General features: G+C 48.0%; 1 protein-coding gene across 1 annotated transcript in view; it reads left to right on the top strand.

The window, feature by feature from the left end:
* XKR6 (XK related 6) overlaps positions 1 to 2,273 on the top strand; it is a 254,902-nt gene extending 252,629 nt beyond the window's left edge. Inside the window, exon 3 of the mRNA XM_061132202.1 lies at positions 1,290 to 2,273. Coding sequence (XP_060988185.1) covers positions 1,290 to 2,254 — 965 coding nt within the window. The 3' untranslated portion in view covers positions 2,255 to 2,273. The remainder of the gene's footprint in view (positions 1 to 1,289) is intronic.
* Positions 2,274 to 19,840: the final 17,567 nt, after the last annotated feature.

Raw genomic sequence — 19,840 nt, 5'->3', positions numbered from 1 at the left:
ATGTCTGACTAATGATTGCCTGCTGGTGGGTGGATTTGGAGAGACTCTGGTCACTGTTTAGTGTGTTCAGTTTGATTGAGTTACAAATATCAGATAGGCAGCGTCCTAAATAAAACTGCTCTGTAGGGATTCAAGTATCACTTGGGATCAGACGCGCTCACCTGCTTGTTGAGGAAACTTGGAGGGAAGAACAGGCAGAGGCCTTCGAGAGCTCACCATGCTAGGGAGGGGCAAAAATCCTCAAAACCCGAGTTACCCTGCTCCCTCCCATTGCTGGACGGAGGCAAGGAGGGACCAGGCTTCAGAGAGGGACCGGGCTTCACCAGTTACGGCTTTAAGGAGCCGTGGGCAGCGGTTGGTGGGAGAAGGCAACAAGCATCATGGGGAGGCCGAGAGTGAGTGAGGAAGCAGCCCAAGAAACACAGGCTTTCCTGGTCCTTGATCAGAGTGGCCTTAGAGAGTGGACGTGTAGTTGTTGTTGAGTTGCTCAGTTGTGACCGACTCTTTGCAATCCCATAGACTGTAGCCCACCAGGCTCCTCTGTCCAGGAGGACAATCCCAGGCTCCTCTGGGATTTCCCAGGCAAGAATACTGGAGTGGGTAGCCATGCCCTCCTCCGGGGGAGCTTCCTGACCCAGGAATCGAACTCAAGTCTCCTGCATCGGCAAGCAGATTCTTTACCACACAGCCACCAGGGACGCCCAGGGAGTGGATGAGAAGACCTTAAATGGGAGAAGAGCCTTTTGAGGGCTCCTTGGGGCATTGGATGAGCTTCTGAGAAGGCAAAGGGTGACTTGAGGACCTTCCGAGAGGGGGAGAGTTGTGCAGCTTGGGGCAGAGAGTAAGCTCTTGGTCTTCACACCCCATAATCCCTTCCGCTGGCTCCTCTGAGAACACAGCCTGCTAGTGACAAGGACATGGACCCCACGGTGAGCTTGTGATTTCTTACACTGGAAACACATGCGGTCCCACCCGCAGCAGAAGTGATGAGCCAGCCAGGTGGTCCAGGCTCCCCAACCCCTTGGCAAAGCACGTCAGCCTCCGCCTGCAGCTGTGGATCTCCAGAGGTTCTGGACTGGGTTATTGACACGATTTCACAAAAGCCGTCAGCTTAGGGGGCAGCCGCGGCCTCCGAGCTTGGTTCCTGGTGCTTTTTCTTCCCCCTCCTCCATCAGATGGCAGCGTGTGTGCGCGTGTGTGTGGGGGCGTCTCCCTGGCCCGGCAGCCCTGCAGGGCCCGGCAGTGGACGGCCCCGGTTTTGACGGTGTGGGTTTGTGTCTTTCCGGCAGGTGTCTCCTCTGTGACTTCCCTGATGTCCCTGGCTTGGGTGCTAGCCTCCTATCACAAGCTGCTGCGGGACTCCAGGGACGACAAGAAGAGCATGAGCTACAGAGGGGCCCTCATCCACCTCTTCTGGCGCCTCTTCACCATCTCATCCAGAGTTATCTCTTTTGCCCTCTTTGCTTCCATCTTCCAGCTCTACTTCGGGATCTTCGTGGTGGTCCACTGGTGCGCCATGGCCTTCTGGATCATCCATGGCGGAACAGACTTCTGCATGTCCAAGTGGGAGGAGATCCTCTTCAACATGGTGGTAGGGATTGTGTACATTTTCTGCTGGTTTAACGTCAAGGAAGGGCGGACTCGATACCGAATGTTTGCCTATTACACGATAGTCTTGACCGAGAATGCTGCCTTGACGTTCCTTTGGTATTTTTACAGAAACCCAGAGACCACTGACTCCTATGCGGTGCCAGCACTGTGTTGTGTCTTTATTAGCTTCGTGGCTGGGATCGCACTGATGCTGTTATATTATGGTGTGCTGCATCCCATGGGGCCGCGAATTAAGATCTTGGCCAGCTCCTGTTGTGCCGAGCTGCTCTGGGGCATCCCTTTGCCCCCCGATGTTGAGCCCATGGCGCCTCAGACCCCTGGGTACCGGGGGACCCAGGTCACGCCTACCAGAGCCGTAACGGAACAACAGGAGGATCTCACGGCTGACACTTGCTTGCCCGTGTTCCAAGTGAGACCCATGGGGCCCCCGACCCCGACGGGGCGTCCTTACCTCCCAGAAGGGCCCCTCATTAAGATTGACATGCCAAGAAAGAGATACCCAGCTTGGGATGCTCATTTTGTAGACAGGAGGTTGAGAAGGACCATTAACATTCTTCAGTATGTCACACCCACCGCGGTGGGCATCCGGTATCGGGATGGACCGCTCCTTTATGAGCTGCTACAGTATGAGTCTTCGCTCTGAGAGCATCCTGACCCAAGTTGAGAAGGGGACCTGAAGTTTGGTTTGCGGTAAAGCCGCCTGCAAGAAATATAACCCTCCCTTCCCCCAAAACACAGACCCACCACACCACCACCACACCACCACCACCAATGCTCCAAAACAAAAAAAGAAAATAATAAGTCACAACCCCTTCAGATAAGCTTTCTTTCCAGTCGCTGTATGTATACAAAGATATTCTCTATGTTTTGTAAGTAAAAACAAAAAGAAAACCTTTCTTTTGTTTTTTACACATAAGTAACAGTATTGAAAAAAAAAAAAAATCCCACACTATGGTTTATAGGGTGGAGAAGGAGCAGTTGTCTCCACTCCAAAAGAAAAAAAAACACAAAGTTTTATACCTTACACCAAGTGTAGATCATTTCCGGGATTGGTGCTGATTGAAAGAACAAAACAAAACAAAACAAACAAACAAACAAAACCTTCAACTGCCTTATGCCCTTAGGTGCTGAGTTTCATTAAGTACTGTCACGTCTCCTCATGCAAAACTCTCTGGTGGTTTTCTGCACCGGGAGAGGGAAAATTAAACAATCAAATGAAACCAATCTAGAAACGAAACAAAAAAAAACCAACCAATGGGTAAAACTCAAAGCAATCATTCTTCCTATCTGATTATTTGTATTGAAGAAAACAAATTGACCAAAAGCAAAAGCATTGAAACCCCTCCCTCTTTTTGCTTTCTCTCCCTCTCCTCCTGTCCTTGCCCCCAACTTCTCAGCCCCTTCTAGGAGCCAAAAGGCCATTTGAAACTCAGATGGTTGGCAGAGCTCCTTGAAGGCCAACTAGGTGCCATTTCAGTGTCCACCTAGTAAGAATCACGTCTGTTTCCTGGTGAAAAGCAAAACAGAAAAAAAAAAAAAAAGCCACCCTAATAATTCGATAAGAATAGGAAATTCTAAAGCAAATTAAAGGACATTTCCATATACGTCATCAAAGAGAATCAGTAATAATAAAACTCAGCATAGTAGCAAAAAGAACGACATCAATTTAAAGGCACAATACTTAATCAGTGACTGGCAAAAATGATCTGTTCTGTCATTTTAAGGCCGTGAAAGGTATACATTTATCACATGTGATATTGGGTAAGGCCTCTTCTGTTTCCATTTGGTGGGAAGCCTTAAATTGATCTGGAAAGAATTCATTTTTTCATTTGTGCTTTTTAAAAATAGTTAACACAAAGAGGAAAATTAGAACATAAAAAAAAATCAAATTGTAATAACCTACCCATTTCAAAGACTGTTTGGTGCTTCTGTCTTTCACCATTGTGGTTGGCTGAAAGTCATTCAGCTCACTTGGTGCATCTGGGTTGAGTGGGGAATTTTGTGTGTGTTGCATGTGTCTGTGTGTGCCCATAATGCACACACACGCACACATATATGTGTGTGCGTGTGTGTGTTTACGTGTGTTTGGGTGTGTGTGTGTCTGCTGCAAGGTCTTGCCAGAAATGTAGAAAAAGCGATATAAGACAGATTCTGGGTATGGCTAAGGTCAAGTGTAAGGGGCTGGGAAGCTGGGGAGGGGATGGTGCTTGATCCTGAGTTCCGGTCTGATGGCAAGACACGCCAGCAGCATACTCTGGGTCTTAGAAGGCGTGTCATTCGGGTGAAGGTTTGATTCAATTATTTATTTTCTCATTGTACCAAGTTGAATTTCTCAAGGTGTTGCAAGTATGTTCAAACCATTTTTTAAACGTTATTTTTCAAAGTATTGCTCCTGTAAGGCATATTTTGTTTTAGGGCATCGTTTCAATCCCATCATCTCTCTACTTGGGCACAAAAAAACAACAAAAAGAGGAAAAGAAAAAAATCACAAAAGGAAAAAAATCTCCACAAAAAAGATATATATATATATATATACATATATATATACACAAGTCTCTTTCTATATACACACAATATTTTTAAGTAAAAATACTGTTAGTCTTTGTTGTGTGTAGCTGTGATTTTTTTCTCAATTCCAGATATAACTGTTTAGGGTGCAAAGCCTCACAGTGAACTACTCTTAAGAGAAGTTCAAAAACCGAGGACCTTTTTTTTTTTATGTTTGTGGATTTAAAAAAAAAAAAAAAATATTATTCAAAGAGGCTTCTTCTCCTTCCCTTCATTGTTTATCTAAATCTGTAAAAAACAAAATAGGAAAAAACCCACAAGTTTTAAATGTCAGTTGGGTTGTAAAACCGGATCCTCCTCTGATTTCCTTGATGGTGACCAGGTTTGCAGTGCCGTCCTGCCCCCTCCCTTGCCGAAGTGTCCCCTGTGGGCCCCTGGCGCGGGCAGGAGGGCCGAGGAGGGGCAGGCGGGCGCGTCCAGGCCCAGGAAGCACTCCGCGCACAGCACACCAGGCCCCGGGTGGACCCTGCTGGCCAGTCCCCGCCCGCCCTCGGCGGTGAATTGGGAGCTCCAGTCTGGTCAGAGGTGCTTTTCTTTTCTATTCTGCTTCCCTACCAAGGGCTTAGCTCACTGCTTACTCTGCAGAGGCCAGAGGAGGTGAGGCCATTTGAGGGGGCTCTCCTCATCCTCCCCGCTTGCTGGGGTCCCGGCTCTCGTCTGCCTCAGCGCTTCGGGTGTCCGCCACCAGAGCGGTCCTTGACGCTGTCCCTGGTGCATCCCTCTGGGACCTCGGCCACTTCGGCTTGTTCATCCGTTCTTAGCTTTAGTTCCTTTCTTTTTTTTCATTTCGCGGCAGTCACAGACTTTGATTTGCCACCTCTGTTTTACTGAAACACATCCGGTGTGTACACACTTGTGTGTGGGGTGTGTGTGCATGCGTGTGTGTTTCCTGCAACTGAGAAAACGGCTGATGTCCATTGACCTGGAGCACCCAAAGTTGGGGTGACTCGGGGAGGGCCCTCGGGGCGCCTTAGCCACTGGGAACAGAGGAGAAGACCACAGGATGTTTCAGGAAGCCTTTCTTTCCACGGGGGTTGGACTGGGCTCCGTAGGACTCAGAGAGGAGGGCGCCCTGCTTCCCTGCCGTTATTGTCCATGCCTTCAATTGGGCCATGGCCTTTCCTAAGGGTGAAGACATGCATCTGTGAGCACTGACAGAGAAGTCCGGTTTTGCAGAGAGACAGGAAAAGGAAGTCAAGAAAGAAGTAAAGATCATGGGAGCCAGGGAAACATGAAGAGAGTTTTCAGGTGTCTTGTCACTCCCATGAGAAGCGAGGGCCTCAGCCCACCCCAGGAATCCCACCCCAGTTAATCAACCTGACCCCTGACAAACCATTACAGGCGCTGAGGCAGCAGGCCATGGTGCCCTGGCTGCTCCCTAAGGGGACGCTTTATGATGTTTTTTTAAAAAAAAAATCCCTGGGCTCACTTTTTGCCCAGGAACTCCTAATGAAAACTAATTAACAAGGCTCAATATTTAGGTCTGGTAGAAGATAAGCACACTGTACTGGGAGCTAAAGAATAAACTCGGAGACTCTCTCTTTCCTCGTTGCACCCCCATCAAATCTGCCCACAGCTCCCCCGTAGAAAATCTAGTCCTTCTTTTCCTTCTCAGAAACATGGTGGCATCTCTAACATCTCTAACATTTTGTTAGCATCATTTCTGCAAGCTGTTTCTCCCTTGCTCGGTAGGTCTGCCTCTTCTTGGGCCCCTTCAAGAAAGGAAACCTTGGTCCCCTCAGCGTCGAGACGGGTGTCCTCTGAGCTCATGTTACAGGTAAATGAGAACTAAGAGGATTTAAATTCATTGGATGATCCCCCACTGACCTTACCCAGCCCCAGAGTTTCTCATTTCTCCAACATACTCTTCCACTCTGTCTTCAGAAAGTTCCCCTTGCTTGGCAGGGTCAGCCTTGTCTAAACAGGCTGGGAACCGGGGGCACTGTGGGGGTCAGACTCCCTCTCTCTTGGTGGCAGATGCTGCCAACACGTCCCGTCCCTCTTTGGTCAGGAGAGGCAACACTTCCTAATAGCTCAGGGGCTTCTCTATCTCTCCCACAACTCCTCCACTCCACTCCCCAGGCACAAAATCACCTAAGACACCCAGGGGCCTAACCCATCCCCTCAATAGCCACGCCCCTTTGAGTCTCAGGGAGGTTTGAAAGAATACAAATACCTGTCTGGTCCATAGTCCTGAGGGTGATTCCACCAGCCAAACGGCCTGTCCTGCCAGAGGCATCAGACCCTGTCCCAATAGCAGCCTTATTCTTGGAGAGAAAAACCTATGGGTTCTTAAAAAGCACCGAATGACATCATTCTCTCCATTCTCCCTCTTCTTTCTCCCCCTCATAGGGTTGCAGGGGCCGAAGAGAGGTTTTTGACACTGATCTTGTCCAGCCCTCTAAATGGGTATAGACGCCCTGTATGCACCCACCGAGACTCCGCTCACTGTGTTGATAAGCCTGATGGAGGAAGCTTTCTTCCTCTTTCCCTTTCTGCTCTGCTCCTTGCTCCTGGAGGTTGGGGGAGCTCTAATGAGCCCCGGACCCTGATGCTCCTAGACTGCAGCAAAATGTTCTTTCTCCATTATGTAGGAAACAGGGATGAAAAGGACGGCAGTGTGCAGGCTCTGAGCCTTTGGGCTGGAAGAAAGGGTGTCAGGTCCCAAATTAAAGAAGGCTGGTCATATTCCTGCTCCCAGCTCTTGGCTGGGGAGGCGGTCCCCTAGCATTCACTTGGCACATGTGATGGCATTGTCTTTGCCAAGGAAAGTGGCTTCTTACTCAAATGGAGCCCTTTGGAGGCCTCTATTGTGTGGTGACAGCAGCTCCGGGTGGTTGGTCTTCAGGAAGGATGCACTTCTTGTGCACGTTCACTTGATTGTCTTATCAAAATACTAAAATCTGTGATTTCTTTGCCAAACTGAAAAATATTAAAATAACATCACCAGATTTGGCATGGGGAAGGGGAAATCTATATTTGGAGAGTGTGAAGGGAAGAAGGCTCATTGCAATGAAATTCTCCTGATTCCCAGTGTAGACCAGAAAATGGCCAGGAAAAATCTCAAGGGGCTCCGGGGAGATGAGGGAGAGCCTCTGCATGAGGGGAAAGAGGGGGCTGCAGAGGGCAGACTCAGCCCCCAGGGGGCTGGACCTGCCTTACAGGGACCAGTTAGTTCTGTTCATTTGTCCTCAAACGTTGATTGGTTCCTAGATTCTGTCCCGCCACCTTCCTCGTGACGCACACACAGGTGTCCTGTAGGAAGTGAATCTAAATCAACATCAGCTTTTTTATGAGAGTCCAGACATACGTGAAATGGACAAAGATGGGAAATTGCTCAAGGTTAAAGTCTGATCACCATCTCCTCATCCGACACTGGCCACCAACATACAAACGTGACAGTCACACACAGAGCACAGAAATAGACATTCCATCCAGATAAGCCACGTTCCGTTCTCATTCACAGCTCGACCTCCTGGACGTGGAAGTGGTGGTGGTCAGCCTATTGCAGGCTACAAAACCATAAGCTCATAAGAGGACTGCCCCAGAGCACCCTAAATCAGTGTGTGCCTATCTGTTTCAAAACCTGTGAAAAGGCCACTCTGCCCACTCAGAGATCTTTTTTGAAGCCCCTCCCTGGGAAAAAGATGATGCTTAGTCTTATTTCCTAAAGTGGCCACCTAAGCCTCTTTTTTTTGCCCATCCTTAGCTATTTTAAAGGTTTCATTTCTTGCTCAAAACACTGTATCTTATGCTATTGGCCAAATATCAAAAGACAAGGGCACTGCCTTCATCTGCCTGCAGCTTTCTTCCTCTGCCCACCTGGTTCTGTCTGCCTTACTTGACTCTCCTGGGCGTCACCTGCTTCTTCCCCTCCTCCTGGGAAGGGATGTGCCTCCTTCCTCCCCACACCTTCCTGTGCAGTGGCTGGCAGGACGAGGTTGGTATGTTCTGGAGCCAAAGGTCGGGAGTCCTATAAATGGCAGCTCCTGAGGGCAGCAGACGGACACCGTAGGAGTTCCCCCTGCACACAGCCAACCCCTTGTGTCAAGGGCTAAGAATAGACCACGTCGGAAATGAGCAGGCAGGACCTCAGGGGCTCCTGCCCTGGTTTGCCCCCATCTGATGTAGAACAATATGCAAACCCCAATAGGAGATGCCTGCCCTTGCCAATCCCGAGCAGCAATCACAAGGCCCCCATACCAGAAATGGAAGTCGGTCAGCTCACTCGTGCTCATCCAGGAGGGTCTAGTCCTAAAAATCCATCCTCAAACAAAGAACAAAGGAATAATTTCCTTTGGGTACAGTGCCAAGTGGTCGCCCAGTGAACGTCTCTCTAGAAGCAGCCTTTGGCCGTTTGACATGGTGGATACAGACAGCTGGTCACCTAGCAGATGACCCGCCTTGGTCGTTATCCGTCCTCCACATGGGTCTGGGGTCCTTGGGCCGGAGTGGGGCTGGGAGAGTTGTTTCAGCTGTTGGCCTCCAAGAAGCTCATCTTTTGACCCAGAAAGATCAGGAAATGTCACGGGCTGATTCAGGGTCCCCACTGTGATCATGGATAACTCACTTCACCTCTTGGTGCCTTGGTTTCTCCATCTGTGAAGTGGAGAGGAAGAAGGCCAGTTTCTTTCTCTCCTGCTCAGGGATGCTGTGAGGATTCAGTCATTATTGCCTGTAGCGAAGGCATCGTATGAGGACCAGTGACGGTCTTGTTACTTGGGAAGTGAAACCACAGAAAGGTAGCAGGTTGTCCAGGTACAGAAGCTCCTGGAAGCCCCCAGGATGAGCACCGTAGCTGGACAGGGCGAAGTCTCACAAACTTGTAGTTTTTTTAGATACTTCCCAGCACTGTGAACCCACACAATGGTATTCTGGTCAGGCGACTAGCGGGGTCCCCTGACTCAAGCCGGCCACTTGTAATTCTAAAACCAAATGTCCTGATGTTAAGTTTTCCTAAATTATTGGAGATTGTGGGAAGGATCCATTTGAAAACCTGATGTTCATTGAGCTTTGGGCAGATAAGAGAATGGGTGAATTCGGAGAGGATTTGGACATTGTTTTTAAGGTGATTGAAAGCGCTTTAGGAAATATCTCTCACTTTTGTTCTTCCTTATGATCTTTTTCAACATTGAGGCTCATCTCATCAAATGGACTGGTCTTCTCTTTGCCTCTTTGCAGAATACAGAAGCAACACTTTATTTTTTTTGGGGGGGGGACCCTTCAGCCACCATGTGGGTCCCAACGGCAAATTTTTATCATTCCCTGGTGTGCTTTGAGTGGAGCCTGCAGGCAGAGATTCAGAGACAGACAGTGGTTGGCGGATGTTACTAACAGTTTTTATCCAAGTTTTTCCCCTCATCATTTGAATTGGAAATGTTTGGTTGAGTTTTTCTTTCCTTTTTTTTTCTTTTTTCTTTTCTTTTTACTATGGGGTGACTATTATCAATTCAACTATAAAGATACCCTTTGAGCAGGAAAATAAACCCATCCTAAGAACCTCCATGTACTTCTTAGGATCCACACCAGAGTGAGGGCAGGTGGGAGCAGTGGAGAGTGACGTGAGCTCTCCAGGAGGACCAGATGCGAAACGGGTTTTCTATGGGCTCTGAGAACCTTCTGGGAGAGGAAAATCCTAGAAGCCTCACCCATTGTAGCTCAGTCAACCTGGCTCTGGTTCTGGCCTTTTCCTTGGAGTTCAGGTTGTATCCTGGTACAAAAATTCTCACCAAAAAAAAAAGGCACCACCCAAGCCTGTCCTACAGGTCCAGGTGCTGCTGTTAATCTTCCTGCTCTTTGTCAGCCCTGACGAGACCTCTTTCCCACCTGCTCTGACCCTGCTCTCAATTAATATTATTGTTTTGACAGCACAAGGGACCAGATCACAGTTTGGAATTCAATAATGACTTCTGTTTGATTTTGTATCTGATCATTCTGTGGATAGGCCAAATCGTGCTGGAATTATTTCTTTCCACAAGTATTTCTGATGCTAACCAGAGGAAGGAAAACACGAGACTCCCGTTCTCAGCGGCACTCCTCTTTTGACGGGAATGGACGGCGGATGAACTGTATACCATCTATGAATGAGGACTTCGAGGATTGGAGCTGCAGAAGAACAAAATAACTCAGTGGATGGGTAGGAAGAATGATCAAGAAGAGGCAGGCTCCCAGAAACGCGTGGAAAGAAAACAGTGGCCATCGTCTAATCACTACTTCCTATGTGCTCTGGGGCAGAAATACCAAGGCATGTTCTTTTCAAATAGAGGAAATTGATTTCTAGGGAGTGACGTATTGAAGCATTATTGTTCCAATAGAAGGTCAGAGAAAGCATCTACGGACAGGAAAGGCATGCTTTCATGAACAAATCACGTCGTTGGAAGTAAAAAAACAGTAACAACAACCCAGGACTCCATCCTTCTGCAGACCTGAGTGAAGTCACTCTTGGGGCCAAATTCTCTTTCTGTAAAGCGAGAAGAGTATCACTTACCTCACAGGGGTGTTGTGAGGATACAGTCATTAATGTCTAGGAAAGCTCTTTGAGGATGAAAGTATCACTGTTGTCAAGTTTGCTTCCTATTTCAAATGCTTCTAAATGTTCACCACGCACCTGCTGTGTGCCAGGTACCACGCAAGGTGCTGCTGAGAGAGGAAAAGACATCTAGTTCCTCTCCTCGTTTTTGATTAACAGATATTTTAAAGTGATTATAAGAGGGCAGAATAACAGAGTTTTCTCAGTATGGGCCAAGAGAGATGTTCTCTGTCTTTCTGCGCCCCCCACAAAAGGCTACCCTCCTTTTTTCCCCCAAGTATTTGGGCAAAAAGGGAGAGCTTTAAATCCTTTTGACTTCCATCAGAGAATGCTCTTCTGAGAAGCAAACAAATAATTGATTACTCTTCTCCCTTTGGGGGAAAATGAAGGCAAATCTCAGTGAGCGTGTCCTGTGACCAGCAGACGAGGTTTCATTGTTTCTGCCATTGCTCCGGGCTCAGCTTCAGTTTGCCACCGCCTTCATCTCCTCTCTCCAGACCCAGAGAACGGTTGCTTGTGCTGTGTTGGAATAGCTGGGTGCTCTCTGGTTATTTTGTGTCCTTGGAGAGTCTGGTACACTGTTGTTTGCTGGCAAGTCTTGGCTTCCAAAGACAAGGGTCTTCACTAGAAAGCAAATCAAACATGCGACTGCCTTTTTTGTTTTTTGGTTTTTTTTGGTGGTGCCAGGGTGGGGGAATTTTCAGTTCCTTAGCTGCCTCCCATAAGATGAAACTTTTTAAAATTCCTCTTTTGTTTCTCCACGTGCAGAGTTCTTCCTTTCCAAAACACACTCTAGGAATCAAGTCAGGATTCTGAAGTAGCCTAAAATATAGCCCATCTGAGATGATTTTTCCAGTGCCATGCTAGTTTATACTAGTTCACTAGTTTATACAAAGAGCCAAAGCCCCCCAACTGAGCTAAGCAGGTTGGAAATCCAAGCCCCACCTCGAGGCTTCCAGAAGTGCCCTGGGTCCTCGGTAGTGTTAGGAGTGCTCTTTCCGTATTACTCGGGCCGTCTCCCTAAATCCTCTAAAATCTTTGTGCCACAGAAAGATCATTCTCAGAGCTCAGAGGGGGCATCCTCGGTGTCTCAGAACCAGAGTGCAATCACTTGTTATTCCGGAAAGTATTAGACGATGCCAGTCTTTAGGGAAAGAAGAGAAGTCTTTTGTCTGGCTTTCAGAGGGAAGAGGACGAAAGAGAAAGGGAAGGTTATATGGTTTGAAAAGTGGCTCTTTTGTCGCTGAGAAAAGGCATGGCACTCAGCAGTCCACAGTGGTCCCCTCCACTGTGGACACAGGATGGGGAAGGCCCTATGTGAGTTCCTTCAGGAACCCAAGGTACTGGGGAGAGAGGGTGTCAGGGTCCTGTCCTTCCAACCCAGGCCCGGAGGATGAGAGGTTGCAGTTGTGACGCTGAGCAGAACCTCAGATCACCCTTGGCCACTGCTGTGCCCCTCCTTAGCCTGTGCTCGAGATAGCTCCCGACCCTGGCACTGAATCCACGGCCTTCCTTCCCTGAAGCCCGTCCTTAAGCACACACAGATTCTGGGTGGGGTTAGTGGTCAGAAACTCAGTCCCTTCAGGGCTCTCCCCCACCTTGCCTGGACACCAACCCTGCAGGACTCCAAGCTGTGGCCCAGCCTCCCCTCTGGTCCAGCCTGCCTAGGGCTAAGGACGGGCTCTCTTTCCTCCTTCACTTAAATACATATGTCTTTAAAAAGCATGGCCCTTTTAAAGGGCCACAGGTCCCAGTGGAGACTTGAGAAATGGGGTGGGAGTGGGGGAGAAAGGGGCTGATAACTTTGGAGGCCAACTTGAGCTCTCAAGGGAAAATACGTTTTCTTGTCCCTTAGGCTGTCTAGGGCATCTTCTCATCAAAATAGCAGAAAGTTTTGTGCACATGATGGCTCATAGCTTGGCGGGGTCCCCTCCAGCCTCACAGGGGAGGCTAACTTCCTAGTTACTGAGGGCTTCGTTTTTACTTGCTTGGAATTACAGTAATTATGAAATGCTTGAGAGAGAGAGAGAGAGGACACATAAGCTGTGAGGTGATCTGAGATTTTGAGATTATGGTGGATTGTTCAGAAATGAGGAGCCTGATTGAAGTCCATGATCACCTAACTGCATCATCAGCTTCTTAAACACATCGAGACACCTGAACATGCCAATCTTGGGCATGTATATGTACACGTGTGTGTATATATACAGATGTGCATGTCTATGTATATACATGCACACATGCATGTGCACAAACATATATTTGTGTGTATCTTCTTCTTAAAGGGCTTAAAAAGTTGCTGAAATGAAATATTTTGATGTTAGGTCTCTTGCTGGACTTGAAATAGACCTCGCCTAGATGGACTTCTGTTTCTCCCTGGCCGGGGCCACGCCAGACTCCCCTGAGCTGTACTGTTCCCGCATCTCTTCCCCCTGGGACAGGAAGCAGGTCCGCAGGGCAACCAGAGACTCATGCCGCAGCTGACTAAGTAGCTCCCCGCTTTCTAGAAAGTAGATCATGCCTAGAAACTCTGTTAGCATGGTGGCCATCAGAGCAGGAAGGAGAGGTTCACACAGGGGGACAGGGAAGACGGGAAGTTACTGCTTGGAGTCCAGTCAGCATCAGATGTCCTTTGGTGCCAGGGACTCTGGCCACGGAAACTCAGACCCCTGGGTTTGGCCGGGCAGTATGAGCACCTGCAAATGGCGTGAAGCTATCGCGTGAGGCCACAGGGACGCGGGGAGTGTGACTCCCTTCCTGGTGACTCTGACAGACAGAGACATTTCAGGGCAATCGCCTAGGAGGCAGAACTGACTTCGGGGCAGGGCCACATTTCTCCCCAGTGCAGTGATGGTCACAAGTCTGGGGGCAGAGCTGGGAAGAATCCGGTGTGCGTGGTGTGGAAAAGTCCACTGGAATTCCCTCCCCCTCGAGGGACAGGATGCACACGACCCAAAGTGCCAGGGTGTCTAGTTATGCTGGAAGGGTCCTTCCCCAGAGGGGAGAAGAACTTTGAGGAGGTCACCTGGAGGGACGAGGTACTACACTTGTGCTTTGAGTCACAAACCTCTCTTGCCCTGCTTCCTGTTCTTAGGTTTCTGCTCTGACTGGAATTGCGCAGGAAGTGAGGGATGGAGCTGTGAACTGAGAATGTTTGGGATCCAGACAGGAGCTGCGTCTCTGACCCATGTCAGCTGGGAGAGAACCACGGGGTCTGGACAAGACCCCTGGAAAACTTTCCAAGCTCACTCCAGAAGAGCAGCTTTTGGGGTCCCCTCCCTGACCCTGACAGGCGCACATCTCCCGACCCTGGGTGGTGTGGCAGGCGACCAGCTGCTGCAGGCTGCCGCCTCGGGAGCGCATAGGACCCTTCCTCCCCCCATTTTCAGGTCCCTTTCTCCCCAGCGCCAGCCCCCAGCCTATAATAGCTGTTATCTCTTCCCTGAATGGACTCTTGTGACCAGACACATCAGCAAGAAACCCGTTTCCTACTGGTGTCCCAGAAAAGCGGCTCCTTGGGGTATAAGGAGGGAAAGGCAGAGGTGGGACCCGGCAGATGGGAATACAGCCATGGACGGACTCAGGTGGCTTTTTTTAAAACAAAAACAAAAAATGTGCACAATCGAAGAAAACATATGAGCAGGAAAGGAATGGAAGGGAGAGAGGGAGAAAAGGCAGGAGGAAGGGAAGAAAGGAAAGAAAGAAGGGCAAAAAGAGGAAAAAAGAAAAATAGGCTCCCATCAAGTTTCTGCCATTTCTCGGCATCTGCAAGTGGTCACTGTGGTTTGGCAGCTGGTAGAGCTCGGGATTCCTAACTCCACCGTCTGCCCAGGAAAGGCCACGCAGTCCTAGCTCTGGCCTCACTGACCTTACCCGCAGGGACGTGGGGGGCACTTCCAAGCTCGCTCAGTCCCTGGCCTTCCCAGTGCGTCTGCCTGCAGGGTCAGAAGGCTGGAATCCAGTCTCTCTTCCCCAGATAATGGTTAATTTATCAGGCGTTCTCTTAGCATTTGTTTGGTTTCTCTTGGCTACTTTTCTATCAGTCATTCTTCCCATTTTAACCCCAGTGAAACTCATGACTTCCTAACTGGCTCTTTAAAGAGCTGAACTATTTTAAATTCTCAGGTAAATCAAAGCTTTGAGGGCATAAAATTTGTAATTTCCCCTAAAGGGCTAACAAAATGTTCTCTTGGTTACTCTTGAGTATGAGTGGCGTCTGAGAAGCTGGTTGGGAGGCATCCTGGGGGCTGTAAAGGAAGCAGAGTCATCAACACTGTTCATTTGGAGATTCCAGCTATTGCCTCCCCCCTGGACAAATGATCAGGCAGACATTTATGAAAGGAGGGTTCTAGAGCCTGGCAATTTCAGGTGGGAGTTGGCTGCAGGAGTTTTAATCAGCCTTCTGAGACTTGCCCTTCTCCTGTGTGTCCCTCATCTTGATCCTCGGTTCCCCACATCCCCTGAAGTAGATGTGTGAGTAAACATAGCTTCCAAACTTCAGACCAGACCTTCTTTTATTCTTGAGTTTGCTGATGTCAAAAATAACAGTGAACTCTAGACAGTGGATTAAGCCTATCAGCTGACCCTCCCAAGGTGGTTTACGGCCACCTTGCTGTTGACCAAATTCTCAACCTGAAGGAATATAAGTGAGCCTATTTCTAGCTCCATCTCTCCGGAGTAGGTCTGTGGGGAAGTGGTTTAGCCAGAGGTGGGGAGAGGGCTAAGAAAGTACCTACTTTTGCCCTTCATCACACCTGACCTGTCCAGGAAAGGCTTAGGGGAAACCTCTGTTAAAGCCAGGGAGAGTCCTTATGCCTCTGGCAGGTGACCTAGGCTGCATTCATTAATGGGCCCCTTTGGATGCAAAAGAAAGCTCTTAAAACTTGATTTAACTGAGCACCTATTGTATGCACAACACAGTCCTTGCCCATGGGTAATGAACCAAGGGAGGGAAATCATTGACTGAATCATGGAAGGTGTAAAGGCTGAGGAAGGCATTCACCCATCCTAAGGATAAAGACCCCCATAGGACTTCAGTGTGATCTTGGACCAATTATTTGTTTCCAAAATGTCCTTTTCAGCTGTAACACACTCTGGCCACAATGACTCAGCTAGAAAATCACAGCGCTCTAGTGGAAGGCAGGATGATAAATACTGGGTTGGCCAAAAAAGTTCATTTAGATTTTGATAACATGGAAAAAACTCAAATGAACTTTTTTGGCCAACCCAATACCGTAGATGGGTTTTCCAGGTGGCACTAGTGGTAAAGAACCTGCCTGCCAATGCAGGAGACAAAAGAGTGGCAAGTTCGATTCTTGGGGCGGGAAGATCCCCTGGAGAAGGGCGTGGTAACCCACTCCAGTGTTCTTATCTGGAGAATCCCATGGAAGAGGATCCTAGTGGGCGACAGTCCCGGGGTCGCAAAGAGTCAGACACGACTGACGACTTAGCTCTCAGTACATAGAGACACAGAGCAAATGCTGAGCCCCTCCAGCCGAGGGAACACTTGACTCTGACAGTAAGGGGAGACCTCTGAGCCAAGTCCATCAGTATTTCCCTTCTCCAGAGCTACAGAGCAGCGCTTCTGGCTGCCATGGATTGTGCTGCCCCTTTGTCTATTACAGGGAGCAGGGGTGGTGACAGATGTGGATTTCCTTCTCTCTGCCATCTCTTCTGGTTGGCAGCGGCAGGAGGAGCTGGGAAGGCTGGGGCCTGGCCCTCCTGGTCCCAGCAGCTCAGAACTGTACTGCACTCACCCATCCCAACTCCACCCACCGGGGTTGCGGGGACTGTGGTCAGGACACCAGTGACTCTGGGTCTGTGGAGAGGCAATGGGCTCAGAGGTCAGCAATGCATCTCCCATCAAGAAGAAAGTTTTAGGAACCCCTGGAAGGAACAAATGGGCAGAGACCATTCTCTTAAAACTATGGGCAGTCAGACTCCTGAACACTCAGGTTTGTTACTGCAGGAGGCGTGTAGGCTGAAAATACCATGAATGGAGACTTGGGGGTGGGGGGGGGGAGGTGTGTCCAGGTAGCTTCTTTCTGTCCCATGAAGATGCTAGAGGGGGGGCTGTCTGCAAACAGAGGTCTCTTCTGGCAAAAGTCTTTTTTTGCCCCTGTTGACCACGACCCCAAAGTAGGTGTGGATGAATAGATTGCTGAAAAGTGGTAGGAATGATTCATTTTTCCTCACACTGAAATGGGGGTATTATTTTTGGTATAGATAAACATCAGAATTTGAGCAACTTAAGGGAAAAAAAACCCAATTCAAGGAACCAGAAGGGAAAGCAATAATTCAGTTTACATAAGTTGTCACCAAGACTGCAGTGTCAGACTCCCTCTGAGCAGCCTCCTGAGTTGTTGGATTGACCAGGGTTTGGGAAGAAGGGTCCCTGCAAGTAGGCCTTTTGGTCTTAGTCTCAGGATCCCCCATCCTGTCACCATGGGCTTAGACAGCAAGTCCCAGAAGCCTTGCAGATCAGACCAGCATCACCAATGGGCATCCCTTCGTCCAGCCCCGACCAGGCGTGACAGAAGGCATGTGGCTGGTGAGGATGGGTCTGCCTCGCCCCACCTCAGGTCCAGACCTTCTGCAGCAAGTGCAGGCTCCCCATCCCCATGGGCAGTGTGGCCCCCGCCTGGAACGAGAATCACAGGGAGGGCTCTTTCAAGCCCAGCAAGTAACTAAAAAATTAAGATGCCATTTCCCATGCAGTCTGCAATCTGTCCCCTTTCCTCTTCTGGTTTGTCAGTGGCACACATCATTCTTGGTGCTCTGAATGGCCAAAAACTTCCAATTTTCTTGGCCAGACATAAAGATGGAGTAATTCTGATGTAGATTCTAAGCCAACACTCATGGTTCTCAGCTCTGTGGACAGGTGTGGACATCTCTCTGTCCTCATTTAATCTAGAGCCGGTGCTATCTATGGCTAACAGTGCCTATGGATGTAATTCCTTCATTTCATCTGTGTGTGTGCGTGTGTGTGTGTGTGTGTGCTAATGCATTGCCAGCAAGGAAACATATTAGAAAGACAGATGTCCATAAAAAGATTTCCTTAGTTTAAGATTTTTGTTCTGATTCTCACTTTTCTTAGGAGGGCTCGGTTTTCAGTGTCTCAGTACCCCCACCCCCACCCCCACCTCTTCACTTTTCTTTTTAAAAATGGAAAGGTTTTCCTTTTCTATGAGCCAAAAAGACATTTCCATAAAATGAACTGCATCAGGCTCTTTTCTTCCCTCTCTCCCTGGTAAGTTGAAATGGATAGAGGCTCGTGGGTTGGGCTCCTGTTTGAATCACTGGCTCCAGGGTTCTTGCTAAAGAGGAAACTCTTTTTTCTGTTGCCCCACCACGGCGAGGTCAGGGCGGTGACAACAAACAATTAACTTCTCGAAACCCCGTGGTGCCTTTTCTTGTGGTGCTTCTCGTGTTTCTCCGGACAAGGCAGCCACTTGCAGCAAACAGCAGTGTCGGGGCTTTTCCTTGGTCTTACGTGCCAGTGCAGTAAAAGACTTAATGTATACATATATAAATAGATATAGAGATATCACTATAGTTATATAATTATATAATTGAGGTTCTGATGCAGCTTTGGTGGGAGTTGATTACTCCTCTGCAAAAATAGACACTACTCAACGGGAACTCACAGCTCTGGGGGAGAGTTTTGACTTCTGGGAAGGACGCCAACAAATGAGATAGGTTACTTCCAGTGATGAGTTTTCTTCTCCTTTCTTGTAAAAGTCGCTGTCTCCATAAACATGAAACGTTTGCGAAGGGAGCCAAGAGCAGCTTCTTTTTTGAACTTCCTTTGGTGCTGATATTTTCAAAATTTCTTTGTTAGTTTTGCTTTCTCATCAGTGGCCAAAAGGCTGCTTTTCCAAAATCTCGACCCACCCATCAAAGGGGATGGGGGACTGGGAATAAAAGGCTAGAGCTTGGGGGTCTCTGACTCTGTGACTTAACCCAGATTGTTTTCTGGGTCTGGCTCCCAGACTCAGTCTCCCCATCTCAAATAGACATCGTATTTCCTTACTTCACAGGGAAGGGTAACTTCAGAGGATTCATCAATGGCCCTCAAACATGAAATCATGATTAATTTGGAGACAGCAACTTGGCATGTTTTTAAGATTTAGTTTGTATGTTGCTATCTTGAAGTTTTGCTTTCTTCCCCTCCTGTTCTTCCATCTCCACCAAATTGTATGTCCTCCCTTCGGCAATACCTTTGAAAATCGTGTAACTGATAGACCTCACCTAAAGGGTTGGGTAGTGCTAATTTCTCCCAAGGGAACAACATCACTAATACTGTATAAGGTGCTAGAATCAAACCTCATTTTATAAACTTTGGTTCTTAGAGAAAAACAAAACATGCAGAATTCTTTCTGTGAAGCCTTACTATAGATTGTTATAGCCAATTGTTTATCCAAAAAAAAAAAAAAGAGAGAGAGAATAGAAAATAAAGATAAGATGCAGTGATTCTGTATAAAATGTAACTAAAAAACCTTCACTATTTCCTATATTAATGTAAACTATCATATATATATATACACATATATATATATGCTTGAGGCAGATAGAAAGAATGAAAAAGCATAAAGTATGTTCATCTTTCTTTTCTTTTCAGTTGGTTCACAACTGTTGGTATGTGAGCAAGAGAGGTTTATGGTGGGATGGGATAAGGAATGCCTAGTATGATATAGGAAATAAGTCTTATTACCGTCCTGTTCTATATGTTATTAGAAGGAGTTTGGTTGAATGTGAGGACAGGGAAATCAATGAAAACATAGACATGCTTTCTAACTGTTTGGAGCATTGATGTTACACTTTGGTGTTGTTTTCTCTTATTCTAAGGTTTCTCGATAGCACTGTAAACGTCTGTTGCCTAAGATGTTAACAAATCATGTTTACCTCAAGAAAGCTCGAAGAAAGAGGCAGTTGTTTCCCCCCATCTCTTAGGAAGTAGTGAACCCCTGAGCAAAGCATGAGGCATTTCCACAGAAGATCAATGAGACTAGAACCATTTCTGGTGCTTTCCTTGATGCCCCCATTCTCACCTGCCCCTTCCCTCGCTAACGAGAGAAATAACCCAAAAGATGAGTTTTGACAAGAAATAAGGGTTAGACTGTAGCACAAGCG

This window comes from Dama dama, chromosome 29 (assembly GCF_033118175.1).
Source record: "Dama dama isolate Ldn47 chromosome 29, ASM3311817v1, whole genome shotgun sequence".
Lineage (NCBI taxonomy): Eukaryota > Metazoa > Chordata > Mammalia > Artiodactyla > Cervidae > Dama > Dama dama.
The sequence above is the reverse complement of the archived record's forward strand: the minus strand, read 5'-3'. Positions and strand labels throughout refer to the sequence as shown.